The sequence below is a fragment of the Nyctibius grandis genome, chromosome 27, assembly GCF_013368605.1.
Source record: "Nyctibius grandis isolate bNycGra1 chromosome 27, bNycGra1.pri, whole genome shotgun sequence".
NCBI classification, from domain to species: domain Eukaryota; kingdom Metazoa; phylum Chordata; class Aves; order Nyctibiiformes; family Nyctibiidae; genus Nyctibius; species Nyctibius grandis.
The window spans coordinates 964985-992966 of record NC_090684.1 but is presented as its reverse complement, the minus strand read 5'-3'; the positions used below and the strand labels follow the sequence as shown (position 1 = coordinate 992966).

At 50.3% G+C, this 27982-nt stretch overlaps 2 protein-coding genes across 9 annotated transcripts in view; one reads left to right on the top strand and one right to left on the bottom strand.

Moving 5' to 3' along the window:
* RAP1A (RAP1A, member of RAS oncogene family) overlaps positions 1–2481 on the top strand; it is a 36539-nt gene extending 34058 nt beyond the window's left edge. For all 8 annotated transcript variants that reach the window (XM_068419099.1, XM_068419096.1, XM_068419097.1 and 5 more), the window contains exon 9: positions 538–2481. The gene's annotated coding sequence lies outside the window, so the exon portion shown is untranslated. The remainder of the gene's footprint in view (positions 1–537) is intronic.
* A 9992-nt stretch (positions 2482–12473) lies between these two features.
* Positions 12474–24182, bottom strand: INKA2 (inka box actin regulator 2). Its single transcript, XM_068419428.1, has 2 exons — positions 24113–24182; positions 12474–14228 (listed from the first exon to the last, which is right to left on the bottom strand). The coding sequence occupies exons 1-2, from the start codon at positions 24146–24148 to the stop codon at positions 13236–13238; spliced, it is 1029 nt and encodes a 342-aa protein (XP_068275529.1). The 5' UTR covers positions 24149–24182; the 3' UTR covers positions 12474–13235.
* Between the last annotated feature and the right edge of the window lie 3800 nt (positions 24183–27982).

Genomic DNA, 27982 nt, shown 5'->3' with positions numbered 1-27982 from the left:
AGATGGTCGAAATACTTCCCCGTGTCTCCCCCATTCTTTGTAAATCTCTTCCCAAATCGCTGCCCGTTTTTGACGGCTGGAATAGGGCTCAGGGAGGTCGCCAGCGCGCTGGACTTAAAGAGCCTCTCAGAAATATAAAAGATTAAATCCCTCTCCCATAAATTGCTCATCCATTGCTGAATTCAGAATCCACCCGAAGGCTGCCTGGCTCGTTGGAGGGCCGCTGTCACAGCAGAAGGACAGGGTGGCGGCTGGCTGTCACCGCTCTGCTGCGGTCACGATAAAACAAGAACTTGGTCCTTAAAGACTTGTAGTTTCCAAAGTCTCTTTTCTTTCTGTACCTCCAAACTTGGAGGACGGTAGGGACAAACCCCAGTGCTGGAGGAAGATAAGCTCCTCCTGCTGAAATGCTGCGTGTTATTAGAGCCTGGGTGCGGGCAGGGGCCTGGGGAAGCGTTCAGGTTTGGCTGAGAGCGCTCGTCTCCTCGGCAGGACACGGGCAACGTTCCCCCCGTCACCGGTCTGTACTTTTTCTAGATCGCAGGAATGAAGAACTGTTGCCTAAACGGAAAGTGCCAGCATTCCCGACGACAGAACCTTATGGAAGTTAATAACATATCTGAAGAAGCTTCTCCTGTTTTTATATACTATGAGAAGAATTTAGATCTTAAAATGGTTTGCACACAGTCCCTGGAAAAAGAAATTGCTCTGTGTATATCTCTTGGAAATTTAAGACAATAGTCTCCTCCTTTGCAATAGCAGTTAACAGATGTGAATATAAATCTAATTGACTCTAGTGTATGATGATACAAAGGAGCATGGATGCAGTTCAAATGTTAGATATTGCTACTATAATTAAAATTTCATATTGACCCTTTTATCATAATTTCTCCCCATCGAGCACTAAAAATATTCCACCATTATATTTTATAACTATAGATATGTATTATCTGAAATTTCCATTTGAACTCACTGCAGCAAATAACTTTTTGAGTCATTGACTTCATTTTATATTTAAAAGTTACGGAATATCGTTATTTTCATTCTGCCATTATATTCTAATTAAAAATGTTTGTGCATAATGCTTTGGAAAAATGGGTCTTTTATAGGAAAAAAACTGGGATAACTGATTTCTATGGCTTTAAAAGCAAAAATATATAATATACTAAACCAACTCTAATATTGCTTCTTGTGTTTTACTGTCACAGATTAAATTACACCTTTTATGAATGATTAAATTTTAGTACATTTTCATTTTGTTTCTGTGTTTTTGTTACGGTTTCCAGGCTTTGGTTTTTATCCATGTTTTGTGAATTCCTCTTCCATTCTGGTAGATCAGGTGTTTTGTTATAACAAATCCCACCGTGTGTCGTTAGCTGATGCGGTGTCTTCACGCCCCCTCCTTGTTGGATGTCTCTAATCCTACCACACACCGAAGTGCAGCAGGCTACTTCTAATTCGTTTTGTATATTCTTTTGGATGTTTAAAGATTGTATTCTGCTGAAAATATTTCCTCTGTACAATTATTTTTATATGTACAAATTTGGTTTAATGCTGTGTCAAGGTCTGACTTTTGCTGTGATCTTTGGTTTCACACGATCGTGTGTTTCGGGGGTAGAATCCCTGCTCTGACGATGCCGCCCGCCGGGCAGGAGCCCGTGGTGATCTCTCACGGTCAGCATCTCGACGTGAAGCTGTGGAGTTGGAAGTTGTTTTTGTCTAAATACAATTTCAGCACAGCAAACAGCTGCTGTACGTTTTTAGACAAAACCTGGCTAACGTTACCTGGTCTGCACAGTCAGCTGAAGGGGCTTTTCCTTTTGTTTTGGGTTTGTTTCTTTTTTTTCAATACCTGTTGGTTTCATAAAGTTTAAAAGAGCAGGATACGAAGAGACCCACGGGTGCTCCGCCTCGATCCTCCTGTGTCTATGCAAGTAAAAGAACCGCCTCTGGGACCTGTGGGGCCCCAATCCCACCCTCGGTGTGATGCTGCTGGAGTTCCTGCAGTGTTGGAGGACTTGCTCCTGCTTCGCTTCTGAGTAAGTGAGAAGAGGAATGTATCTTCACAGTGGAGAAAACGCAGGACGGACTTTGTCCTGGTTGGTTAAATGGCAAATCTCACTGTAATAGCTGGTGACCAGTTGTTCCTGGACCCGTTGTATAGTTTTACTGGAAACCAGGGGGGAGAAATTTCTATAAATAGGTTTTTCTAAAACAGTGTTACTGATGCAGCTGTTGAATTATCCAGAGATCCCAGATCCTAAATGCAGCCCAAACCAGACTGGATGAAAATGGTGGGATGATGACAATGTGAACACATCTGCCTACTTACAAGCTACTAGGACAAGCGTAGTTACTTAGCTGGCTGTCTTCAGCCTACCTCTGCGCTTCCTTTTTCAGGAGGAGCAGAAGCATGGTATTTGCAGGTTGAAATCTTTACTAAATGTAAAAATATTTTAGTAATAAAGTAATTTTACTGTACATGCTGATTGCTGGATGTCTCTTCTCTATAAACAGAAGCCCAACCTTAATTCTCTCCATACAGCGCGGTGTGTATCTCCTGGAGCCGAGGGGGGTTTGTGGCTGCTGCTGCCCTCCCATAGGGGCAGGAATCCCCATTCCTGGGGGCTCTGCGGGTGGCAACACGAGTAGTAAACCTGGTGTAAGGGGTGAGAGCATGGCCCGAGCCCGTGGGCTTTGCCACTAGGTGGGGGTGTGGGAAAGGCTGGGGGCGAGAGGGGCGGGGGGGACCCCGCAGCGGGGGGACACCAGAGCGGGGACCCAGAGCTGTCGGGGGCAGCCCCGGGACCCTCGGGGATCCCCTTTGTGCCTCACACGGGGCATTTCTTTTCTCACTGGATAATGTGTTTTTTTTAATCTAATGGATTTTAGCACAAGAGCCCGAGTCGTGCCCTCGGCAGCTGCGGCAGATGCTGCGGTTCTGTGTCCGTACAGAAGGTGTCCTGAAGCACTTGGTGTTTAATGTTTCACTGGGTTAAAAACGAGTTTACTGCAGAATGTCTTGAAGAAAGGTTAAAATAAAAACCTTCCAGATGCAGTCACGTGCTTCTGCGTTTGACCAGCATCCGATCAAGCAAAGTAACATTTTGCTCTGAGGAAAGGAACACGTTTAAAATTTCAGTGAAGCCCCACAGTCCCCAAAGTCATCCAGCTCCTGCTTGTGTTGATTTGAGCTGTGCACAAATTCAGCCAAAGTGGTTCTTAGACTTCTCAGCCTGTATTTATCCATTTTCTGTGTTATCTAAAGGTCGTTTTAAACCACGTTTTCCCATTTAATGTGGATCAGATGGTAACTGCCTGGTAATGCCCTGCCTCGCTGGAGGGTTGTAATTGTGAGTTTTGATTTTGATGCAAACACCCGAGCGAAGCCGGAGCTGTGGGAGGAAACGTCGTGTTGTCTTCAGCGAGAGCAGCGATGCTGGTGCACGTGTGACCCTCGCAGCTGCAGGGACGGGCTCGGCGTTGCAGAGCGCGGATGTGTGAGGTCTCGCATCCAGCAGCAACGCGAGAAACTAAAAGTTCAGAGTCAACCTTTGCAAAGTCACCAAAACTAATGAATGTTTTATTTATTTCGCCAGGACCAGGCACTGAAGAAGTGAAATTGAATTTTCCTGCGGACCAGGCACCATTCAGTAACTGGCCAGGCACGGGCTGGGCCGTCTCCCCGCTGGTGCTGGTTCCTCCGCAGCGGCTGCTCAGTGCCCCGGGCTCCGCTGCAGCGCAGTTGCCCACCCGGCGCGGTGCACAGGCTGCCTCTGCTCCTCCTGGAAATAACCCCCCGAATTCAGAGACGAGCCCTGTGCAGGAGGAGGGAGAGGAGCCGCTCTGGAAGATCTCCAGCAGCATCACGAAGCTCTGGCACCCAAAAGGAAATGCCCAGGAGCAAGAACAGCGCTCGGCTGAGCTCGGTGCCTGGGGGGTCTCCTGGACTTTTAGCTCGGATTCGTGCCCAGGGAAGGCATCCAGCGGCCCAGGTACTGTGCAGTGTTTGGTGATGGTTTCACCCACCGCTCACCTGGAAAGTTCCCCTTCCGCGAGGGTGGCTGCTGTGGCAGGGACAGGAGCTCTCCTGGGACGGGCAGCTCTGGCCAACGTGTGCCCGTGCTGCGGAGGGCTCTGAGCTCCCAGCCTGGGGCAGCTCCCTGCAGAGCCCCAAGCCAGCTCCAGAAAGAGCCTCGTTAGAGGCTATGCCAGGGCTAATTAGCCATGCTGCAAGCTCACAGTAGCCCTGGCACAGTGCTGTGCTGATGTGGCTGCTCCTGACTGGGGCCGGGCTCTTGTCTTTAGCTCAGTTACTTGCTAATCCCAGTGTTGGGAAACAGTGTTTGTGTTATCCTGGGACTGAAACGAGCCTTTTCTTCCTCACTTTGCAGAGAACTTGCACACAAGTAAACTCAGCTCGTGCCTTGTGTCTGGCAGCAGCAGGTAGAGGCCAGAGCGGTGAGTGATGCCTCCGGTATCTACAGCGTCCTGGATCCTCTGTCCCTCACCCCCAACGGGAGCAGCAGCAGCAGAGGAGGATTAAATCATTTGTCAGAGATTTTGGACAAGTCCGAGGTGCCCGTCCTGCTGGCTTGGCCCTGCCAGCTCTTGGCTAAATCCCGACTGCACCAGCGCTTGTGGGACAGAGGGATCGCTCGGACGAGCGTGTCTCCTCTGTCGCGCTGTCCCCGCACGGCCTCTCTCGCAGTCCCAGGCAGAAGCCCGAGTTCAAACATCCATGGCATTTTCTTTGGGTGGTACCAATGTCCAAGGCCAACAGCCAGCCCCCTTACTGGCATGTCACGGTGGCTCGGGGGTGAACAAGGAGCCTGTTGTGCTGCGGAGGGGAGGATGCTCCGGGCGCTGGCAGCGCTCCCGTGCTGTGTGCCGCAGGGGGACGGAGGTCGGGGCGGCAGCGGGGTGTGCACGGCCGGCGGCTGCTCGCTGCTGCCACGGCCCAAGGTCAAGCAACAAAGGACAAATTCATGGGGCCGAGGGTGGCTCTGCGGGCTGAGCACACTGGGGCGTTTTGGAGCTGGGGAGGCAGCCCCTCGCCTCCGGCAGCGGGTGACGACCACCGTGGGCTGCACGGGACCACCTTCGCTCGCAGGACGCTGCCGGAGGCTCCTGGGATTCATTTCCATGGAGCATTGTTCTGCAGCCAAGAAACCTGCCAAACCTCTGCATGTGCTTCAGAACGATCCCACGGCGAGCACCAGCCCCCACGAGCTGGGCTCCTCTCGGCAAAGTGGAAGTTAACAATAATTTTGCCTTTTTTTTCCCACAGGTGTTTTAAATACAAATCAAGTTTCCTGCAACGCATTCTGAGTGAACGATGGTGGAGCTGAGTGAAAACAAGCAGCGTTGCAGCTCTGCTGCCCTTTCCTACCCAGGTTGTTTTAAATCATTGGACAAATTGATGTGTTACACCTTTACTCGACCTTCCCCATGGTCGGTGTGTGGATATAACGTTTTGAGCACTGCAGACGTCCAGTATCCTACGACCATTTTTCATTTAGCTTTGGAAATAAGCAGTGTCAAGCTGCTGCGTCAGTGAGGCTTAAATCCACAGAACTCATTTGATTTGAAGCACTTTATTAAATATGACTGCACAGGCGCCCCTGCGGGATAATCCTTTATGATAAATGATGTTTGAAATGAGGGAGACCCGATCCCGGCTGCCTCACGCTCCGGTCACAGTTAATCTGCAGGAGCTGGGAAAGGCACAGTGCAGTCAGGGGTGGGCAGAGCAAAGGGCAGAGGCTGGACCCTGGAAAACCAGCGGCTAAACCTGTGCCGTGATCAGCCCCGAGTGTCACAGCACAGACAGACTGAGCTGGAGCATCATTCTGCAACGCGGTAAAGCCAACGCTTACGTGCCCGTGGGTTTCTCTCCTGTAACGTGCACCTTGGTCAACTGACTGTGGGTGTTGTCTAGTGCAGAAGTACCAGAAATCTGGCAAGAAACCTGAACAGCAAACAGAAGCCTCTTGTTTTCCAAAATCCCACTAGAACCATACACTCACTGCAATGGGAAGAAGATAAAGCATCCATTTTCTGCAGGACTCTAGCACAGCGAGACACTTATTTGTCCCATTAGTATGTCGCAGGCTCTAATTGAGCAAACGATAATACATGTTTTACTGGCCTTGGAGTGAAGTTTTCTGATCCACTGGTGGTGAATGGGGCAAAGTCCAACTGGTGGCTGGTCACTAGCGGTGTCCCCCAGGGCTCAGTTTTGGGGCTGGTGCTGTTCAATATCTTTATAGATGATTTGCTGCACGCCTAAACTCAGGGTGTTCCCTTTTATTCCATACATGATGCAAAGTCTGATTAGCAGCTGACAGGCAGCTTTTGGCCTTCTCCTGAAACAATCAGTGTTTAGGGCTTGACCGAGAAGGATTCGTGTGAGATAAGCTTCCCAGAGTGGGGTTGGGACTGAAGTAATAACTAAGTAAGAGTGAGGCAGTGAGTAGGACACGTAAGGGTGAGTCAGAGCAGCTGGAGGCGAAGCCGCTGCCTTGGGAAGGACAAAAAGGCTCCTCAGTGTCTCCTCCTCCTGCTTCCAGGAGCTCTCTGAGCTGTTGGGGTTGGGGCCGCTCGGGCTCGCGGGGAGCCGGGACGACGCAGCGTGTGCTGGGCTGCGGCGAGGGAGGCACGAAGCTCAGCACGTGCCCGTGGAGCTGGGGCCGGGGCCCAGCGGTGTTCCCCGCCTCTGGGAGCCATGGGTCTGCCCCTGGAAAACGTGAATTCATGTGCTGCTGTGGCCCGTGAGTTGCACGTCCCTAACAGGCCTGGGGGTGCTGGTGCCGTCTCACTTTGCTTCTGTTGGATTTCCCATTCCTTTAATTTTTTATCAGTTGGTTTGTTGTTCTCAGTGGAGGCTGCTCTATGGGAAGGAGAATAAATGAAGTGTTTATTTTTAGAAACTGCAAAAAGAGTTCAACCCAAGGCAAATACAATTACTTCAGGTCGTATGCAGGCTTCTGAGAAGCAAAGAAAAAATATTTTCTAAGTAGCAAATGCCCTGAAAACAAACGCCATGAAGCCGCCGTGCAATGAGAGCATCACGTAACCATTTGAGGAGCACATGTAACGCCACAGGGGTGGGAGGTGGTGCTGGCTGCCTGCCCCGGACACGCTGATGCCGCCCGCAGCCTCACGTACCCCAGCCCATCGTGTGCCCCATCCCCTCGCACAGGGCAGCCGAGCGGTTGCTGCTGCCCCTGGCAAAGCCCCTCCACCTTTTCCAGCCTGCAAGCCGGCCTCTGTCCTCCGGGAGATTCTTCTGCTTGAAGGGGCCTCCTGGATGCTATTCCTGGAGCCCTTTTAGGGCGGTTGTTGCCCGAAGCTTCTGCTGGGTTGTTTCTGGAGACCTTGTGGCTGGGGAAGAGGAGAAGGGGTGGGAGAGAGGCTCCTCGGTTGAAAGCTTTCACTCTGCGATTAAGCTGAACAAGAGACTCTGAGCTAAATCTCTGTTTCTCTTGCTGTGCCTGAGTGAACACAAAGAGGAGAAAAGGACTGAACCAGACAATTAAAACAAGCAATAAAATTGCACAGAGAGGTCTGTGGAATGATTTTTCCTTGACACGCTCACCCCCAACAAGTGCCACGTGCCCTGTGTATAAATAGCAGCTGCCCAGACTTGCTTAATCATCCCATTGTTGCTTTATAATATTAATTAAACATTTCTCCGGGATTGTTCGCATCCTAATTAAGCCAGGAACTTACAAAAGACAGTGAAGAAACCAAGTGTGTGTGTGCTGGGGGATGCACAACCCCAGTTTGGCTAAACTGTGAGCAACTGTGTTTAAAAAAAAAAAACCTAAAATTGCAGGAGGCCCGTGGTTAAAAGTGTTTTTAATAGTCAGCAGCGACAGGGACTGTTTGATTAACGGTCCTCGGGGATGCAGAGCAGCTCTTTGCCCCAGGAGGGGTTGGAGGCAGAGCTGTAGGAGGCGAGGGGCTGTCCGGGCGCTGGAAGGGACGAGCGTGTCCCCCATCAGCGAGACACGAGCGGATCGTCCCTGGCAGGAACCCACCGACATCAAAGGGCCCATTAATCCGCAGCTGCTCTGCGAGGGGGGCCGGGGCTGCGGCATCGCCCCGGGACAGGGGAGCCCTGGACCCCCCGGCAGGAGGAGCCGGGCAGGTGGGAGCTGCCCCAGGGACGGGGCTGGTGGAGAAAGGCCTGGAGAGACCTTCCCCCCCCAGGCAGAGCCGCGTCCTCTGCCCGCTGGGCTGGGGCTTGGCCTCCCCATCTTCTCCTTTCATGTAGCGCCGAAGACTCGAGCACATTGTTCCCGGCTCAGACTCATGCACCCTGCAGGGATGTGCTGTGAATTACTTCCCAAATTATGTGAGTAATTAAAATCAATGAGAGGGTATCCTGTTAAATAACGTAATTAGATGAGCACAGCGAGCAATAGTGGTTTTGTTCTCCTGCCTTGAGACAGCTTTTAACTCTTTCCCTTGTCTCTCCCCGGGAAGGGCAGGCAGGGCTCCGCACGCTCTGCTCTGCCCCACGCTGAGGTTCTTCCAGCATCTCCAAAGCCTCTCCCTGCTTCCTCCAGCACTTCTTACAGACACGGGATTTCCTTTCTCCTCAGTCTCCATCCCTGTGTCATGGGGCGACACTGGCAACGCTGCAGCTTGAAGCCCAAGAACATCTGAAATAGAAAACAGAACGGACCGTCCACTTAATTTAAGACTTTGGCAAATGAAAACGTGTCTCCCGCAGTGCTGCGCTCCAGCACCTGAACTGCAAACGGAGGGCCCCACGGAGTGCAAAGGAGAATTCATCTTGATGTGCATAATGAATTGTCTGAGCCTCTCGCCCCGCGGACGAGGTGCAGCCGCCCACTCTGGGCGTTTTTCTGCTGCGTGACCCAAGATGTGGGGCCGGGAAGGACGAGCAGCAGCGTGAGCTCGGCCTGGACCAGCAGCCTGAACCGAAGGGCTCAGCACACAAACGTGCCCATTTCCAAAGGCACTGCAGGTTTAACGTGTTGTCTTAATTCCAGAGAAAACTAAATGGCTCAGGAACCTACGTGCCAAGAGCTGTTGCTGTTCTGTTTCTGCCTGTTTCAGGGCAGGGACTGCAGCCTCAGTCCATTAAGAGCCACACGTGGACAGATCTTTCTTTCTGCGTGGAGTGCTATTAACTCCAAAGGGGCTCTGGTAAGGGTAAAGGCATCTGGCCAGATGGCTGGGATCTAAATAATTAATTTACAGTATCATGTTCATGACTTTGCTGTCTCCCAAAGGAAGCGCTGAAAAGTCCTTAACTTGGTGCTTATTTTTTCCAGCTGCGATGCACAGGGAGATGTGACTCTGCGTTCTGGTTTATTTTAAGCTTGTTTTCGATTTTTCCAAGGTAGTGAATTGTTGCAAAGACGTGTCACATCTAATTACACTTGTCACGTTAAATCATATTACGGCAAAAAACCTGAACCCCTGCTGGGAAGGTAATCCTCTCCGGCAGGGACACGGGGAAATTTACCTTTGACATGCTGCAGGAATGACAGGTTGTTCTAGAAGAGATTTAAACGTGCACACAAAGGGCACAAGCACACCCTCATGGGCCCTCGCCCCGTAGCAGCAGCTGTCCCTCCTGCCCAGGGAGATGCCAGCCCATCCCTGGTGCGCAGCCACGCTCTCACCCTGCTGAGTGTGCTAAGAAACCGTCGGTTTTGCTGTTTTACAGGTGGGGTAGGAGTGTCTTGTCCTGTCCATCGCAGAGTGCTTTAGAGGTCCCATAAAACCTCTGCAGAAGGAGGACTGATCCTCGGCTTCTCCTGGCAAGACATCTTATCCCCACTGGATTTCCCAAGACTCTGTTTGTAGCTGCAAGTAGAGTGTTTGTTCCCTTTCATCTTAGGAGACACCTTAAAGAGGCAAATCACATCTATACTCTGTGAAAAGCTCAGACACTCGCTAACAGCACTGCCTACATCAGTGATGTGTTTGAAAAGTGGGTGAGCTCTAAGGAGAAAGATCCTCTCTTGAATTCTTTTAAATCCAGAGGGCCTGATCTCTCCTTTTTACAAGCAGAGCTGAATCCAGGGTACAGGAAACTCGGTACAAAGCCGACCGTGAATTGTTCCCACACGATTAGCATGAGCGCATGCAGATCAGGCAGCTGCATGCATAAATGCCTGGCTGCCTGCCTTTGGGTGCGAGCTCTCGGGAACCGGTCTGCAACTGCCTCGTTGGCGCTTGCAGGCGGGGTGGTGGGTGCTGGGGGGGTGCAGGGACCCCTCATGGGCTCTGACCCCACCACTGCTGGCTCTGATCCCGGTCACGGGGACTGGGGTGGGAGCGGGCACAGCCTCGTGGTGCTGCTGCAGCAGGAGCAATTATTTTGGGTGGGAAAGGAACACGTGGGCGGCAGCTGGGGCCCAGAACTGCCCTTTCCCAGAAACAATAGTATTTATTTCCTCCGAGCGGGCACAGAAAAGGCCGGGTTTAGCAGCTGGTCTTTGGGCAGCTCCCCGGGCAGGGTGACCTGGCGCTGCCCGTGGGCCAGGGCAGCCGTGGGGAGCCCGCGGGGCCAGAAGTGTCTGTTCTCAAGGGAAACTTCCCATCGGCTCCTCGCGAGACCCCGATGATGGGGGCAGCACCGCGGCCGCTGCTGGGCTGGGGGAGCCAGCATTTGCGAGGGCCCACGTGTGCTGGCAAAGGGGGGGTGAGTTTGTAAAGCCGTGGGCTGCAGAGGCTCTGCAGGGTGCTGGAGGTGCAGCTGGGCGGGGGGAAACGGCAGCAAATCCCCAAGAACCGCTGTTCCCACGGAGCAGGTTCCCACTGCGCATTTCAGGCTCCAGATCTCCCCGTGTCCTGCATGAACACATCCTGTTTCCTGGATAATACACAGCCGTGGAGAGGCAACCACCTGCAGAACCGTACCCTTCATCTCTTGGTGCCCCTGCCCCAGCCCCGCTGTGCCCAGCCTGGGCCCTTGCCTGCTCCCACCCACCACACCCAGCACACCTGAGGGCGATGCTCAGTGACGAGCTTAAAAAGCCCCTGGGGTGGGTGCTCAGCTCCCCAAGCCTCTCCCCACCCAGCACGATGCTCTTCTCTCCATGGGGCTCAGCCTCCAGCGCCAGGCAGGTACAGCTGGGATGGGGTGGGGGGTGCCAGGGGGCGATGCCATCGTGCTCCCTGGTGCTGTACCAGGCCAGCTGTGGGCTGGGTCCCCCGGGTGGTCCCTGGGGTGAGGCCATGCTCTCCAGGGACCGAGGTTGGTGCAGGAAAAGCTGTTGTTCTCTCTTGGGCTACTGCTTATAGAAAGCTCCTTCTCCTCTTTGCTGACCCTGTGGAAAGGTTGGGGGGAGCTGGGAGGGCGGATTTGTGACAAACAGGATGAGCTGCTGATAAAAGAGGAAAACAAGATGCTTTAGGATCACCCTTGTGGCATTCAGAGAAATGAAGAAGGGGCAAAACAACCAGACCTAAAGCCTCTGAGGAGGAAAAACAACAGCTTGCTCGCAACTCAGGTTCCCGAAAAAGTGCTGAGCACAGCGCTCAGATGCTGACCCGCTCTTCTCTCCTTGTATGGGCAGAAACGGGGCTCGTCTTGTGCCTATATTTAATTTGCAAGGGGAAAAAAAAAAAATCCCTCCATGCCTCTGCTCCACTAGCCTCTTTGTCTTGGGAAGTTACAACAGGAATAGAATTGCACGTTTAAAAAAAACTACTACTACTGCTTGCACGTCAGCCCTTCCTAAACTTGGAGTGAGTGGAACAGGTTTTTGCAACATAACCCTGCTGTGCACACAAGGCATCTGGTGACTGCGGCTAACGGGAACGGGGGGCAGCTCCCCCTCCGCACCACGAGCGATGGGCTGGGCACTGCCCTCGCGCTGGGGCTCACGGAGCTGCTGGGGACTCACCTCGATCACATTTAATACCTGGAGACAGCGAGGAGGGGACCCATGGTGGGACCTGCACCGCCCTGGGATGATGTGGCCCCATCACCCTCCACGAGCTGGGGACTGCATGGCCCCCAGGCCCTTCCCTCAGCAGCAGTTTCTCCCCCAAACATTTCTCCCTCTGCCTTTCCCCAAGCTGCGGGAGGAAGATGGATGTTGAAGCGTTACCCAAAGGCTCTTGGGGATGCGCCTGGGCCACAGTGGGACGTGCCTCTAGAGCAGCGCTGGGACCCTGGCAGGGATCTCTGGCTGCAGCTCTTCTCCCTGCCATGATTTATAACCCCTCCTGGAATGGAAACTCTCCTGGCTGCTCCCCAAACTGCCTGGTCCCGGCTGGCGACAGGCTGGCACAACCTGCCCGCCCTGCTGGCTCTGACCCCAACCCCGCCAGGGGTTCTGCTCCTGCTTCTTGGCCGGGTGAAAGCCCAGAAGCTTCTGCGCTGGAGACAAGGGGGGCTGAGGGTCACCCAGGACGGATACAGCCCCACGGCACACGGGACACGGATGCCACTTTATTGGTAACTCTTGGAGAGCCGGACACTGAAGAGCTCGTCTCTTTCAAGACGAGGTTTGTACACAACAGCAATAGAAACAACAACAATAAACATCTGTTGCAACTTTGTATCTTGGTGCAACCTCAACAACAAACTTTTGCAACGTTGTATCTGGTGCGACCTGTGGGGAGAAGGGCACGGGGAGGGGGGTGAAACAGCGAGAGCTGGAGGGTCCCAGATTCCATGAACGGAGCCTTGTGTCCGACTGGTTTAACTGGCAGCGAGAGGAGAGGTGCTGGGAGCACGGTGGAGATGTGGTTTGGGGGGAAAACCCCACAGCTGAAATGCAACAAAACTGGGGCTCAACCCCCCCGCCTGGCAACTGTTCAAGTCTTACAAATTCAAACTTATTTCTTTCAATTTAAATAACAAGTGCTTCAGGTACAACGCTTGGATTGCCTGGATCATAACCCAGTTTTAAGTGCACACAAGCAGGAATAGATTTTTTTTAAAAAACTATATATGTATTTGCACACTCATACACACACATGCACACAGTGAATTTTGTGCTGTGGCTGTTTTAACAAGAGGTGACAGAATGGGCCTGGAGGGGCTGCCCTGGAGCCGCAGCTCTCCAGGAAACACCACTTGCAGTGACTGAAGGCCACAGCACGTTCTGCAGAGGACTCCTCTCGCCCCTCCGTCCATGTTGAGAGCTCAGGGGTCCCCTGAAAAGACATGTACGGCCTCCAGCTCCTCTCCGGTGTGAAATGAATGCTCGGCAGAGCAGAGGACACCAACAAACTCAGACCCAAACAGCTGTATTGATGTCAAACCCGGACTGGGTGTAGTCTATGGTATCGTGGACTTTCTTGGTGCCAGTTTTGGGTTTCTCGTGATTCCTTTCTGCCTTTGGGCACCTCTCAGCTTTGCTGTGGTGGCTCTGGATGTTCCCATGAAGTGGGAAGTAAAATGTCCCCTTGAGCTTGTTCATCTTTTTGGGTCTCTTAGAAATTTCAGGCCGTTTGTCTTCAGGTGGAAGCCAGCAAGGTTTCTCCTTGAGAAGCCTGTCTCGGTCTGGCCGAACACTCCTCAGGAACTTCTTGAAGATGTTGGCTGTGAGGGAGAACTTCCTGCAGAGCTCCTGGGATCTGCTCATGGACAGGGATGCCTCACTCTTCTCCCCCTTCTTATCCAGCTCTGGCAGATCCAACCAATTCCCAACCAAGTCTGCAAAGATGTTATCCCCCAAGACCAGTGGCTGCCGATTCCTGCTCTGGGACATCAGGGACGATGTCCAGTCGTGGCCATCATCACACCCCGGGCACTCCTGGCATGCTGGCCACCCCCCAGCTGTGCCCTGGCTACTGGGCTCGAATGTCCTCGGGCGGACGTGCTCCGCTCTGATCGAAGCGGAGGAAGGTCCTTTTGGGTGACAAACACCCTCACCACAGCGGCCCCTGAAGGAGGAGGGGGTGTCTCTAAGGTGGCCGCTCTCCGGGAGCACAGTGGGACGAGGCAAACCCACCGGCCGTGGCACGGCACACGTGAGGGATGTGGGGCTGTGCTCCTCCACCGAGGCCTCCCCCCGCCGCTGCTCGCCCTGCCGGGCCCCAGGCACGTCTCTGCTGCTCCGGCAGCACTGGTGCTGCTCAGGGCCAGACACGGCGCTTCGGCTGCCCGAGATCTCCAGCTGCTCCAAAGCTGTCTGGACCTGGAGGAGTTTCAGCTCCTGCAGTGCACCCATCATGCAGTTCATCTGCTCGTGCAGCCCGTCTCCGACCTCCTTCATGGACAGCTGCGGAGGGAAGGAAGCAGACATCGAGTCAGTGTCCCCAGGAGACAGCAAGAAAACGTTGACCAAAGGGCAGGAGAGCTGGGCTGAGCACCCTTCTGAAACATCGCCTCTTCCTACTGGCTACGTTTTAGATGCGTCCTACCTGTACTACATCCATTTCATGGAACAGCAATTGGATATTTCTTAAATTTTCTAGGAGTTTCCCTCTAGGAATAAGAGGAGCTGACAGGAGGAGTGGATTTTTTGACCTGACAACAAAAATAAATAGTTTGAGTTTCTATCAATTGCTTGGCAGAAACCCAAGGCACAGGACTATGAATGGGTTTGGCTGCCCCCAGTTTTAGCATCTTCTTCTGCTTTTGTCTTTTGTGCCCTGTAACTAACTGAAAACAGCAGTCAGAACAATGAACAGAAGTGCCTTCCATGGAGAACCTTGTTTCTTTACCTAAAGTGCTAAAGTAAATTAAAAATAAACCCCAGGAAGAATCACGCTGTTACTATGTAACGTGTTCAGATCTTAATACCCTCATTACAGGCACCTCTCGCTGGAGGACAATCAAAGACATTTCAATACACTTGAAATTTTGTACAACACAACCAACAAACTCTAAAATTACTTACATTAAGCTAGCAGTCTCTTTGATTCCCAAGGTAAGACCTTTAGTAGCAGCTCTACTTTATCCCTGAACCTTGCTATAAAGATTTAACTTTCTATACTAGACTGAAAACAAGCAAGTTATTTTCCAGAGCCTCTAAATTCCCTCCTTTTCTCTTTCACTCTGTTGCTTTCTCCCTCTCATGTAGGATCTGGATCATATTCCCAAAGCGGCATCATAAACCAAACGGGCTATACTTTCCAACAGCTGCCACTTGATTTTATTGGGTTTTTTTTTAGCAGGGAGGGGGAGTGGGGAATGGGAAGGAGAGGGGAAGAACAGCAGGGGATGGCAGGGCTGGAGGTGAAGACATGTCACATTGGTGTAAGGTGGTTTGCAGAAGAGATTAGCACTGTCTAGGAAAAGCTTCAGCCTACCCTGTCAGAAACAGTTTGAAAGGTTCATCACAATTTTTGTACAGCAACAGATCTCAAGCTTCAGGTGAAAAAGGACAGATGCATCTTATGTTCAAATTTACATTATCAAGCTTTACTTTTTTACATCTCCTTCATTTTAACTAAGTTAGTTCAATTACTTTCTCTATTTCCATTTCTGTACCTGGATCTGACCAGTGAGAAAGAGCAGTCAGCAAAAAATGGGATCCTCTGTAACAATCTAGCTCTGTAAATGGAAAGCTCCTCAACAGTTTCTGACCACAAATCTCCATTTCAAAACCCAGAACCCACAACTGGCCAGCAGATTACAAGGATTTTTCAGAACTTCACTCCTAAGGAACTTATTTAACACCCGGAATGAGCACACAAGCTATGAAGATACAGAAAATCTCTGTTTTCAGCTTCCTGATTACATTACCAATTATTTCCAGCTATCTAATTTTTTCACATCAGCAAATAAACCTCTGCTCCTGCAGGCATGCAAATAATGCCCCCCTTACAGCCCAACCGAGCTCTTGGGTTACCCGTACAAAACCTGGGGCCATATGCTCTACAAGCCTCAGACGAAGCTATCACCTTACCTCTCCAGATTTGCTGTAATGCTTCTCGTCCTAACCTTTCTCGCCTTATTAATGGCAGTCTGTTTTATCTGGGGCTTTGCAAAAAGCTGGATTTGGAGCCAGCCTGGCCCCTCATTGGCCGCTTCCCACCAAATCCCCTGGCCGGCGCGGAGCTGTAATCGCAGCGCGGCGAGTGACGAGGGTCCTGCCGTAATGACTGAGCTCATCAAGCCCTCAGCATATGCTGGGCGGCTCCGCTGCTCACCTCGGGGAGCCAATTAACTCCCCCGTGATGGGGTGTATCATCACAACGCAGGCCTCCTCCAGCAAGGCTCTGTCAAGCATTACCATTTCTCAGGCAGCATTTATCGTCCGTGTGGTTGTTTTTCACAGGCAGATCCAGTCTCCCCCCAACGAGAGAAGACCCGAGCCCCAGAAGCTCAGACTCCAGCACTTTTCCTTCTGAAAAAACAAGCTGGCTGTGCCAAACCTGGCGCCAGCACCAGCCTGGGGAGACCGAGCCACTGGAGGAGGAGCGGACACATCTTCATCTGTGGAAAAACCTTCCCCTAAGTGACTGTGAGGTTTGGACACTTCTCCCCTGATGCCCTGTGCCGAGGCTGGGCTGAGCCGTTCCCCTCGCAGCAGAGGGGGAGAACAGGGGCTTTTGGGATGTGACTCTGTCCTGTTTGTGACCTGCTTTGGGGTGGGATGAATCCTGCCCTCCAGGCTCAGCCTCGATGTCCCTCTGGCAACGTGAATCCCACCATCAGCAAGAGAGTTTTAAAGATCCCGAGGCTTTTAACTCTGCTTGCAAACACTGCTAAAACTTGGGGTTGTGCAAGTTAAAAAACCCAGCAAACGACCCCCTCTGCTTTATCTTTTGCTCTTCGTGGCATCTGTTCAGTCTTTTACAGAACTGAAGAGTGAGCGAAACCCAGCCCAAAGTGAAGTCACTGACTGGTGACCAAACAGCCTGCAGGGGCTTGGCTTTCATCCACTAGTAATTACCCTGCGGTAATTAAGAGTACTCACCCTGGAGAGAAAACTCTGGAGGAAAAAAAAAAGATGTTTCCTCCCTAGTGTCTAACTCAGTTCTCCCAAGTCCAGACTGGCTTCTCGGAGACTCTCCAGAAAAGGAACAATCTCCCACAGAAGAGAGGCCACCACCCTGGCAAAGGTTCAAGATTGAACTATCTGGGCTGCTAGAGGGAAAGAAGTTTCTGCAAATAATCCAGCAGATTGGGCTAAAGCCAAACAGATGCTCTGACTGCCAGGTGATGGGAACCCGTGGCTGAAGGGACAACCCTTGTAGCCTCGCTGGCTCTGTGGCCACACACTTCATGTAGAAGGAACTGGAATTTGTGATGAACTAAAGCACAATTTCAAACAGAGCGTGAATGTGACACAAAACCCCAGAGAGCCTTAATTTGGCGTGGAGAGAGACCCTGACCGCCCTTGCTGGGGTTATGCAAGTGGCATTATGTAAGCTGGCCAGCACGGGGCATCAGGAGATGTTCTGTCTTGTGCATGTTTGTGAGCTGAGTCCCAAACCTGTCGCTGAACCAGCCCCACGCTCAGTCGAGCTGCGGAGCAGAGTGCAGGGGAAACGGCATTCACTACAAAACTTTGGGTCTAGCACAGGTCTTGCTCATCAGCATCCTCCCTTCTCTGGCCTCTGCTCAAGGTGCACAAATCCATCAGCATTTCAAGGGACTCCGGGTGTCTAATTCAGGGTGCTTCGATACAAGTGGTTGTTTGGCACCTCTGCTTCCAAGAAAAGCCAAATCAGATATTGACAAATTAGACTATGGTAACTTGCAGATGCTCAGATTTATCTCTATAAAACAGTTAAAATCAGTTTAAAAATTATTATTCCTGAAACTTCAGCAGTCCCTAAAAATTGGCATGAAAAAGTTTTGGGCTAATTCTGAACAAGCCAACACAGATGCCTTTTATAGCCAGACAAGTACACGCAGGGCTGAGCACAGCTGTGACGTGCGTGTTCCACTTCAGTGGCTGGGATTCAGCGAGTGATGTTAAACATTTCTTCTCCAGCAGTGAGGTATTACCTCCAGAGCAATCCTCCTGTGAAGGCACAAACAAGGCAGCTCTGGCTAAGTGCTTCTCCAAAGCAAAGCTTGTTTAAACTACAGTCACTCTGAACATTGAGAACTGAAGTGCAAAATTCAAAAGCTTTTCAAGCACTTTCAAATGATCATCAAGGAATATTCAGTGTAAGGGGGGGAAATAAAAACAAACAGTGAGCATCTTGCAAAACTGGCAGAATTCAGATATGGAGGATTTTTGCATCGGAAATCTACCATTTTGAGTAGCAGAGGTATCAGCCGTGCCTTTTTAACGATTTCCTCAAAATACTTATTCCCAGAACTACAACCACAATTGGCTTATACAGTTTATAAATCAACGATCTTCCACCACTGATTAACACAGCAAGGGGACAGCTCGCCTCAAGGAACACCCTCGAGCAGTTACTGGTATTTTATCAAATTCAAAACCAAATACCTGAGACGTACAAATAAGGGAGATTTCACTTATCGCTTCTCACTTCCCAGGTAAATAAGTAACTTTTTTAACCCACTTTGGGAACTAATGTTTTCCTGTTAGCATCCGATTCACAGTGTTCTCAGGATTCCGTTCCCATCCATCCCCTCGAGCCACAGCTGTCTGTGTTCCCAGCCCCGCCGCACATCTGGCCTGCCCGGGACTGCAGCAGCTTTGTCACGCTGATGGGAGAAAAGGAAAAACCCAGCTAACGCAGCACGGCTTTCAGCTGAGCCTGGAGAACTGAAAAGAAGAGCTCTGAGTGTGTTTGTCGTAATGAGGAGGAAGACAGATGTCCAGCTCTCAGGTAGAAGAAAGGCAAAGAGAGGAAGTTATTGCTCAGAGGACAGGAAAGAACGAATGGCAAAGAGCAGTTCTAAATAATAGTGCTGATAGGCCACAGAACCAGCAACAAACAATTGGTATTTAAAGAGGGTGACATAATAGAGACCAAAATTATTTTAGAACTGCTGAGCTGATCATATTGTTTCTGTGTTTTCCTTTGGGTCACTAACTAGATTAATCTTCAACCAGCCTGCAATTGTGGCTGGGCATAACTCTTCAGAGCGCGCTGCACGGCTCACAGAGAGCCGCTTTCCAGCTCGGTGCTGCACCTTTCTTTTCCTTCCCTCGATGGATGCCGAGGGCCCGCAATCTTCTTCTTGTCCTTGCATTTTATCACAAGAATTTAAAGTCTCTTTTTTACCTCTTGTCTGTCCAGAGTATTTCAGGTGTCAATGAGGATGTTAACTGTGAGCTCACAGTTTATCTGAAAGAGGAAGGATGCTGAAACTTTACTAAGATTTTTTTTTCCCCCAACAGTTTAAATGGATCTTCAACAGATGTTAACCATGAAAGACACCGTTCACACACTCAATTAATGATCTTCCTTATTCTATTGCCTTCCCTTCCATTGCAATGATAGTGTGCTGTGCTTCCCAATCACACTTGCTACATCTAAAGGCAAATTAGAAAATCAGTTCTCTACAACCAGGAAATAAATGGACCAAAAAGAACTCCAACCTTCAGACTTTTACTCACAACCCAGGGATAAGAGAGACCACAAGCCTCGAGGTACAGACTGACCATTGAAGATGATGGTTGAAGTGTTGCTTTTCAGCCCAGCGGTCTGCTTCACTGGGGCATCTGCCCTTTAATGCTCCTGAATACGTGCAGCTGGGAGTCTAAAAAACCCCACCGTCATCTTCAGGAGTCTTCTCTGGAAATAAACAAGCGGACAAAGCCCATGACTGCTTTGTCTCTCCCCAGGTTACACGTGACAGGACATCTGCTGTCAAGTTCCTCCTTTGCACCTTCCCTTAAGGCCACACCAAGGAATGAGATCCTGTGATAACCTCCCAAGTTTCCAACACTATCTCCAGCAGCGATGGGCAAAGCCACCCTTAAAGGGACCATTTTATCAGCAGAGACACAGATGGAGCTGCGTGTTTCCACCTGTTGGAGTTGTGAGCGGTGATGTTAGCCCTCAAGTCTGTCATTTGTGCCCTACTGTACTGCGAATCACAAGAGCTGCTCCTTCAGAAATAGCAGTAATGAGAATCCAGCAGACTCCTTTTCGAGCATGACACAGTTACCGGAATAGGACTCAGTGTGAGACAAAGAGTAAAAATAATTGGCTGTACTTTTCACTCAGACCAAATGTTCTATTCCTGCAAGATATTCATAGCAAGAAACATTGTCTACCAGGACATAAATTAATCTAAGAAGGGAGTCAGACTCTATCAAACTCAATAATGCGATGCACTCATGATGAATGTGCAGAGGGAACATTCAACGGTTCAAGTCAGAGTGGTGGTTTTTGTTCTAAATACCTACTTTAATACTTTTTCTCCTAGTAAAAGGCAAGAGAAAGCCCAGAAATATCCTGGATTCCTCAAGAAAGACCAAAACGTGTGAAGTAAAGTTACAGCTACAGCTAACTTGACTGAGCTCTCGCCTGTTACAGCCATACAAACCCCAAGTGCAAGATAAATCTGCCCCATGAACTCGCCAGACCCTGGCTATATAATACGTGATTTATTATTATTGCAGAAGAGCCCTGAAACCCCAGTCCCACGGTATGTATGCTGATGTTACCATGTATAAATGCAAACAATCCCCGTGTCAGAAAGTTTACGGAGTTAATGCCATCTGCAGCGTGAGACACGGAAAGGAAATTCCTCTCTGCTAATCCCCGAGTGAGACAATTCTTGTTAAATCTGATCTTTCAGCTGAGATAACATTCTGTAACTCAGAAAGCAGACATCGTATTTCTGTGCTTCAGAATGATGTTTGCAGGCTCTGAATCCAGCCGATAAAGTCAAGAGGACTTTTAGTATCAGGATTAATTAATGGAAGATTCACAAGCTCTGTGGTGCATTTCACAACTGCCATACGAAGGAGAGATGACAGGAGTGGAGAAGCACAACTTACTCCAGGCCAGACCTACAAACCAGCACCGCATATTCTCGCAAACCACACCGCGTCCATTAAACCTCCAGGGGCTTTGCACAGGGGGTGAACGAGGTCCTCTGTATCTTCTACATACAGAGACTGAGGTGCAGAGAGAGCAGGGCTCATCCAAAACGGCTCCGCAGGCCGGTGTCAGCACCGGGATGAGCACCCCGGCTTCAGCAATCGGTCCGACTGCCGAGCTGCCCGGGTTGGGATGAATGGCTGTGTCAGCTGAGGCTCTCCTGGCTGTGAGGCATTTGCATGTGGAAGCTTCTGAATGAATTCCAATCAAAGGGACACCACACATGCCAGAAACTCTCAGCTTACAATGGAAAGCTTGCGATCGGAATACGAGACCTCTCATTGACTGAAACGGGTCAGATTCATCCTTGGGAGCCCTGGCAGAGCCTTCCCAGAGGTAATGTTAACACTGGGGTGAGCATGCCTGGACACACGCTCACCTGTGACTTGTCTGGCAAAGCACAGTGTGATCTCAATGCACAGCTGAGTGTTGAAATGTGGGGGCACACCAGCAGCCCAAACTAAGCACGCAACTATTTTAAATATGTTTTTAATGCACAAAGCAGGAGAAAGAAAAACCAGAGCTGGAACCCTCGAATCCCACTGGTGGGGGATAGAGTTGTGCTTGAAGATAACCCTTCCTTGGGAACTGGGAGCTGTGCCAACATCCGCTCTTTTCTTGAGAAAATCCCCTCCTCAAAACCAGCCAAAGGCTGCGGTAGTTTACACTGAGACAAACTGAACTTCTGCTCATTGAACGGCCTCTAACTTTCCTGCGTAACACTGACCAGCCTCAGCAAACCTGGCTCCTCAAACAGGGCATTTTCTGCAGAACAGCCCTGCACGACACCCCCCGCCGCCCAGCACTGCCTCCCACCCCACCAGAGCTTCTCCTCTGACATAACACAAACCACTGGGCTTCTAAATTCCCAGTGATGCCCTGGAACTGGACTCCCGTCTAGCTGCACACGGGTGGCTCATTGTCTCAATCTGGCCAAGTCCTTCCCACCATTCCTCCCGCATGACTCTTGGTTCTGGTGCATTTACCGTCTGGAGGCATGACCTGCCCAGTAGTGAAGAAAGTGGGAAAGCAGCAGGGTCAGGAGGTTCAGTTCCCACTCACCATTCAATGCAGATGGCCCCAGCTGTCTATCGCACTGCTCGCTGCTCTTTAAAGGAGCATTAATCTATTTTAATTCCAGGCTATATGACGGTATTGGTTTTAAAAAGCTGTTATTGCTCAGGATATCATTTACGGTTATTTTAATTAATACAGCCCTCCTACCATTGCTAAATGCAATCTGCAGCTCACTCAAGTTGCTGATGAAAGGGATTGTTTCTGCCGACGTGCTGTAAGGCAGAGGGTCTCTCCAGCTGTCGCCCTGCGGGCTGTCCTGGCACAGCTGCGCTCACAACAGCTCCAACACTGCGCTCTGATACCCTGAGAATTTGTTGAAGTAAGTTTTTGAGTTTAAGTAACAAAAATCGAGGGGGTGGGAGGGGGACCGAACGTGACTAGTAAAAACCAAACGTATGAAGAACTAGGCTACTGTCAGTTAAGTCACGAGTAGTCCTATTGAAGGTGACAACTGCCCCTTCCTGTTTTTTTAAGCCAAGCATATACATAAATCTTTGCCAGGCTAAAGTCCTGGTTTATTAATATAATAAAAATTGTTGCATTTTTACAATTTAAAAAAATCTATTACTGCATTATAGCAACAGCGTGAACAAAACCAGAATTTTCTCATTTTAAGTATTTTTTGGTTTTCACATTAAGTGTGAGGGATCTGCCTGCCTTTCAAATATATTCAAATTCTTGAGAAGTTATGCTGTGCACTACAAAACAGGCACGTTTTAGATTCACAAGTAAAGGCGCAATGTTCAGGCTTCTGTACAAAATACTGCTCAGATAATGAAACTGATTTGTTTAGAAGACAACAGGGATTTAGGAACCTTATTCTCAGCGTGCTCTTTCGAAAGTTACTCTTTACCCGTCTCACCTTCCAACTTGTTCAGATTTTAAAGATCTTCCAGATTATGACGGACGTGTCCTGGTTTACAGTTTGCATTTCATCCATCACACCCAGCGTACAGAACACCAGTGACTCCCCTTTTCCTTTGTTTTGGTTTGCCCTCTGTTTGCTGGGGAAACATCGGTAAGGCTAGCAGGTTCAATGTCACTGCTGCCACGTTTATTCAGAGTAAAGCGCTGCTGCCCAAGCCCGTGTTTCACAAGACACGTCCGATCTGCAGAGGCACAGCTATCCCCAGTGCAACAGCGAGCCCCCGATCCTGCCCTGGGCACAGCTGGCACTGTGTGTGTCTCTGTATCGACTCAAATGCTGCTGCTTACATGTGAGATGTTTCCTGTCATGCAGGCAGGACAGCAATGCTGTATGTAAACCCATGTTGTAAAACTCTAGTTAGCATAAATACCAGCTGAAATCAACATGCTATTAAGTCCTTTGTGCGTTCAGAAACTTCATCCACCCGTTTTTGCTCTGCCTTGTCTCTCCCTTTTGTTCTCAGTATCTGTTGATCTGCACAGCACAGGACTCCCCAGCCAGCCCCGCTGAGCCCTGGAACCTCTTTGGGAAAGTGTCCGTCCGTCCTCCCGAGCCACCCCCGGCAGCCCCCGGGTGCCGACAATACCTTCGGGTTGTGGACAAGCCCCGGCAAGCTCAGCGGGTGAGGTTACCGTCGGAATAGGGGCGGGAGGAGGGAGAAAACAGTGTTGATTGATGACAGAGGGTTTCCTATTAAAGTATTTTCAGAGGGCAGTGGAGGTGGCCAGCGCACACTCCCTTTATATCATCTTGATTCCCGTAAACTTATTCTTATCAGCGGTTTCTGTAAATGTTTCTTTGACTTCTGATCTTAGCTGGCACCTCTTTAAAGCCACCGCACACCCCGGAGCCCCCCGAGCGCTCTGCTTCTCTCTCGCAGCCGAACGGACCGGCGGCATCCGAGCAGCCGGCGCGGGGGGGCTCAGACCTGCCGCCCCATCCACGGCCGTGCGAAGGGGAGCGGCGGGCGGAGGGACCCCGCACCGGCCGGGCGAAGGGCTGCGGGAGGCACCGCCGTGCCGGGACCCGCCGTGCCCCTCCCGCCCGCAGCTGCCGTCCCGCGGCGGAGCCCGCTCCGCGCCCGGCCGCCTTGCCCCGGGGCTGTCCCCCCCACGAAGGGCCGAGCCCCGGGTGGGGCTGAGGGACCCCCGCCCGCCGCCCCCTTACCAGCTCCTGCTTCAGCCGGCGCAGGTGGTGGTCCATGGCCCGGCTCAGCGCGGCCCCTCCATGCCCGCGCTCCGCCCGCGGCGAGGGGAGGGGAGCGGAGCCGGGCGGGGGAGCCCGGGGGCGGCACCGGGGGGCGGCGGCCGCCGGCGGGGCAGAGCCGAGCCCAGCCCGCAGAGCGGGGCGGCGGGTGCGGAGGCGGGTGCGGAGCCCGGTTGCGGGGCGGGGGCGGGTGCGGAGCAGCGTCTCGGCAGGGCGGTGCGCTGGTGGGGGGGTCTCCTGCCCCCACCTGGCTCCCGGGCCTGGGAGTCCTGGTAAAAGCATCGGCCGGCGAGAGGCTGCTCGCGTGGGAGCCCAACCAAAGCAGCACTCGGTCCCGCCGGCAGCGCGGGAGGTGGCGCAGGGAATGATCCCTTCTCCCCACCGAGAAGTGCGATCGGTTCGTTTGTTGTGGTCCAGATTCTGCAAACGGCTCTGCAGAGCCAGACCACCCAACAAAAGCACGGATTAACCTACATGGCCGTAATCACGACAAATTGCAAAGCCACCCCGTCGTGGATTTTCCCATTTTGTTGTAAGTGGCGGCTGGGGTGCTGCACATCCCTCCTGGGTCAAACTGCAGTTTGCCACCTCGGGGGGATGTGACAGGGCCCCTGGACGGTGGCAGTACCACAAGCACTGAACTTGGCACGTGACAGTGCCGTTATCAAAACGCCCTTTGTCAGGAATAGCACATGTTTAGAGCGCTGCGAGAAACAGGTGTTGAAAATTCTTAGCATGGATTTATTTTCAGAACAGCAGTTTTCTCCTTACTGTGTTTTACAAGAAGTGTCTTGGCTGACAGGAGTCTCACACACAGCAGCAACTGGAAACCTCCTGGATGCGAGGGGATGTTGCCAGTGCCACAGATGCACTCCTCTAAGGGCAGGACTGCTTTACCTGAGATCAGCCACCTCCGATACTGGGTGTCATCACAGGAAATCAAACAGATGGACAGGTGAGCCAGGAAACAATACAAGCACTTTTGTATCATCAGACTTTATAGCTGCGTTGAATTGGAAAGGCTTTGAATTTTTCAGCATTTCTCTCATATATATATGTGTATTTATTATTCTCAGCTTATATGCAAAACATGTTGTTTAGATGATAAATGCTGAGTCCCCTGTAATGGTCTAGCAAGGTTTGCCTGAATCGTTCTGCAATGGTAAAGAACTTGGTAGGATGAGAAATACTACTTTGTGTTTTCAAATTTGGGATGAAAAACTTAATTACTTGCTTTGTTCTGTAAGCTTGAGTATTGACAAAGACTGGCTAACATCTTTGCCTTCCCAGGCCTTTATTTTTTGAAGGGAAAGGTTTTTTTATAGCTGGTAATAGGAATTTGTTTGTTTGCTTGTAGAAATCAGCCTTGGTGTTTTTGAAAGCTGACCTTTGTGTCAAAATCCAATTTAAATAGGAAATCTGAGATCTGCCCTTTCATGTATGTTTGGGAAACTTAACATGTATTGATCCTTCCAGCATCTCTTTTAGTATTGGTCAAAATTTCCTGTCTCTTCACTCATTTCAGAGTTTGCATCTCCTATCTATTAAGGAAGCATGAAAATTGCATCTCTCTTCAAGGATCTGTAGAACATGGGGCAGTAAACATATTAATGTATTAAAGAAATGACCTTATTAAAAAGTTAATCACTTCCAATGGGGTATGCTGTGATGTGAGTGGGATACCTGCCAGTCTTGAGTCCTTCTGAAAGTCTAAGCCAACTAGCCCAGCTATAATTTTTTCTTGAGATCTGGCTGGATTTGTTGGCCAGCTGGCGGTTCCCCACGGCCCAGGGTCGGGGTACGTATGTCCCCAGCCTACCCAAGCGTATCAAGTGTCATATGGCAGGTTTGAACAGCCAGTCAGTGGTAAAAAAAAATCAAAAAGATGGCACCATGTGGAGAGTACAAGCCGAAACGCCTGCCTCCGCCAATTATTAATAGTACAGGGAACAACCCGACTTCCCTTTCTTCTTTCTGTGCCCCAGACAAGGATCCATTTTCAAGAAGAGCCACAGTCTCAGAGTCCAGGTTTCTGTGTTGCTTGCGTGGCTCAAGGTCTTTATTTCTTTTCTGCTTCTTGTGCCATGTTTTTATAATTTATTGTATTATCTCAGTTCTGGCAAGGAATATGTATACACTACTTCTTCCTTGGGGCACGGCACCACAGCTAAAACAAGATGGCATTTTCTCTTCACGTTTGTAATACATGGACCTAGGTTCAGCTGGTTTGAGCTGAAAACTGTGAGCTTAGTTTTTCCAATCCAGCTTTGAACAACAGTATTTTTAGGTATTCTTTTACATTTGGTAGGGAACAGACTGAGAGCGGGCAGCAAGAGGGAGTGACTTCTGTTCTCCCGGGGTTACCGTGTCTAGACAAAGTAGACTGCTGATGAGCACTATGGCTTTGGCATCTTGAAAACCTGCATGAAATCGGGCCAGGGATTATCCCAGGCACAGGATGCTCTCCCCAACGTTTTCTTCACAATACCATATTTTTTTTTAAATCATAATGTTCCTGATATTGTTTGAACTGATGCTTTTCACAGCATTTTGACTATTCCAATACCAAAGATACACACGGTTATACGAAGCATCAAATCTAAGTTAAGCAGTATTATATTTTCCAGCACGTCTGGCATTCAAGAGGCCAACTGCACATGTCCATGGCAATTGGCAGAGGCTGTGTTCCAGAAAGCTCCTGTAACACTTGCAAGACACTGAACCGTGTGATCTGCCGGCAGATGAACAGGGAAGAGCTTTTAGCCTCTGTTTGCCTTCTGTTTAAGGTCATCTTTTTGATCCATTTTTCAGCCTCTGGATCTGTTCATATCCCGTGAGGCTGATAAAGGAGTTCATGAGCATAAAGAAAAGACCAGAATATTCATGTGCTCCAAATTCCTGGGAACCTGCAAAAGAGAAAAGTCTGAAATATTTTCTCAATAGGATTTCCCTACTAAGCAACATTTTTCTCTTCTGTGTAGACAACTGATTCAAAGCAGCATCCACCCTTCATTCCAGGCCCTGCACTCCTTCCACTCCACAGCGGTGCAAACCATGAGCAGATGGTGCAGTGCGGTGGAAAATCAGGTCTCCAAGAAAATACAGAGCTGAGAATAAAACACCCTCAAGCGGAAAGCTACACGGCTTATTTCAGGATAAAATGAAAAACTGAGATGCTTGGGCAAAAAATAGAATACGCCTTCGGAGTGGTGTATTCCGCTTACATGAACTGCCTCATTCCTTCCCATCTGAGAAAACATCCATCCCTTCACAGCTGAAGGCTTATCTCATTTGTTGTCTTTCAGTTCATTGATCTGGTTTCTCTGGGCTTTCATGTAACAGTTCTTTGCTGAACTAACAAGCGTGGTTATCACTGAATTTTCTTTCATTTTTTACTTTCTTGCACACTGAAGGCAAACCTTTCAGAATTTTTTCCCACTTCAGCTGCAGCATGACCTGAATTGCATCCATCTTTGCTTAAATCCCCTGAGGCATAAAAATCCAGCCAAGACAGGTAAGAATATAATGTCAAAACTTTAATTCTGGTTTTATATTTGTGCATAAAGAGGTAAATTACCCCAGAAAATTTGACCATTTCTTCCATTAGGCCTAATTTCGTGCATGCAGTCTCTGCACTTGTGGCCTTTAAAGCTCCTGACGTGCCCCTATGTCACCATGGCCCCATCCCAAAAGTAAAAGTTTTAACTCTACTCCAACCAAATTCCAGCTCCTGACATTCCTCAGCTTGCACTGGAGTGCCAGGAATAAGTACCAGGGTAGGGAAACTCCTCATGCATTCATTGGGCTGTCGTGTGTTAAGGAACTGTTGGA

Bases quoted from the DNA above. Each gene is read 5' to 3' on its own strand.
- INKA2 (XM_068419428.1), bottom strand. From the start codon at position 24,148: ATGGACCACCACCTGCGCCGGCTGAAGCAGGAGCTG. The intron at 14,229-24,112 runs GTAAGGGGGCGG...TTCCCTCCGCAG, and splicing joins GCCGGCTGAAGCAGGAGCTG to CTGTCCATGAAGGAGGTCGG.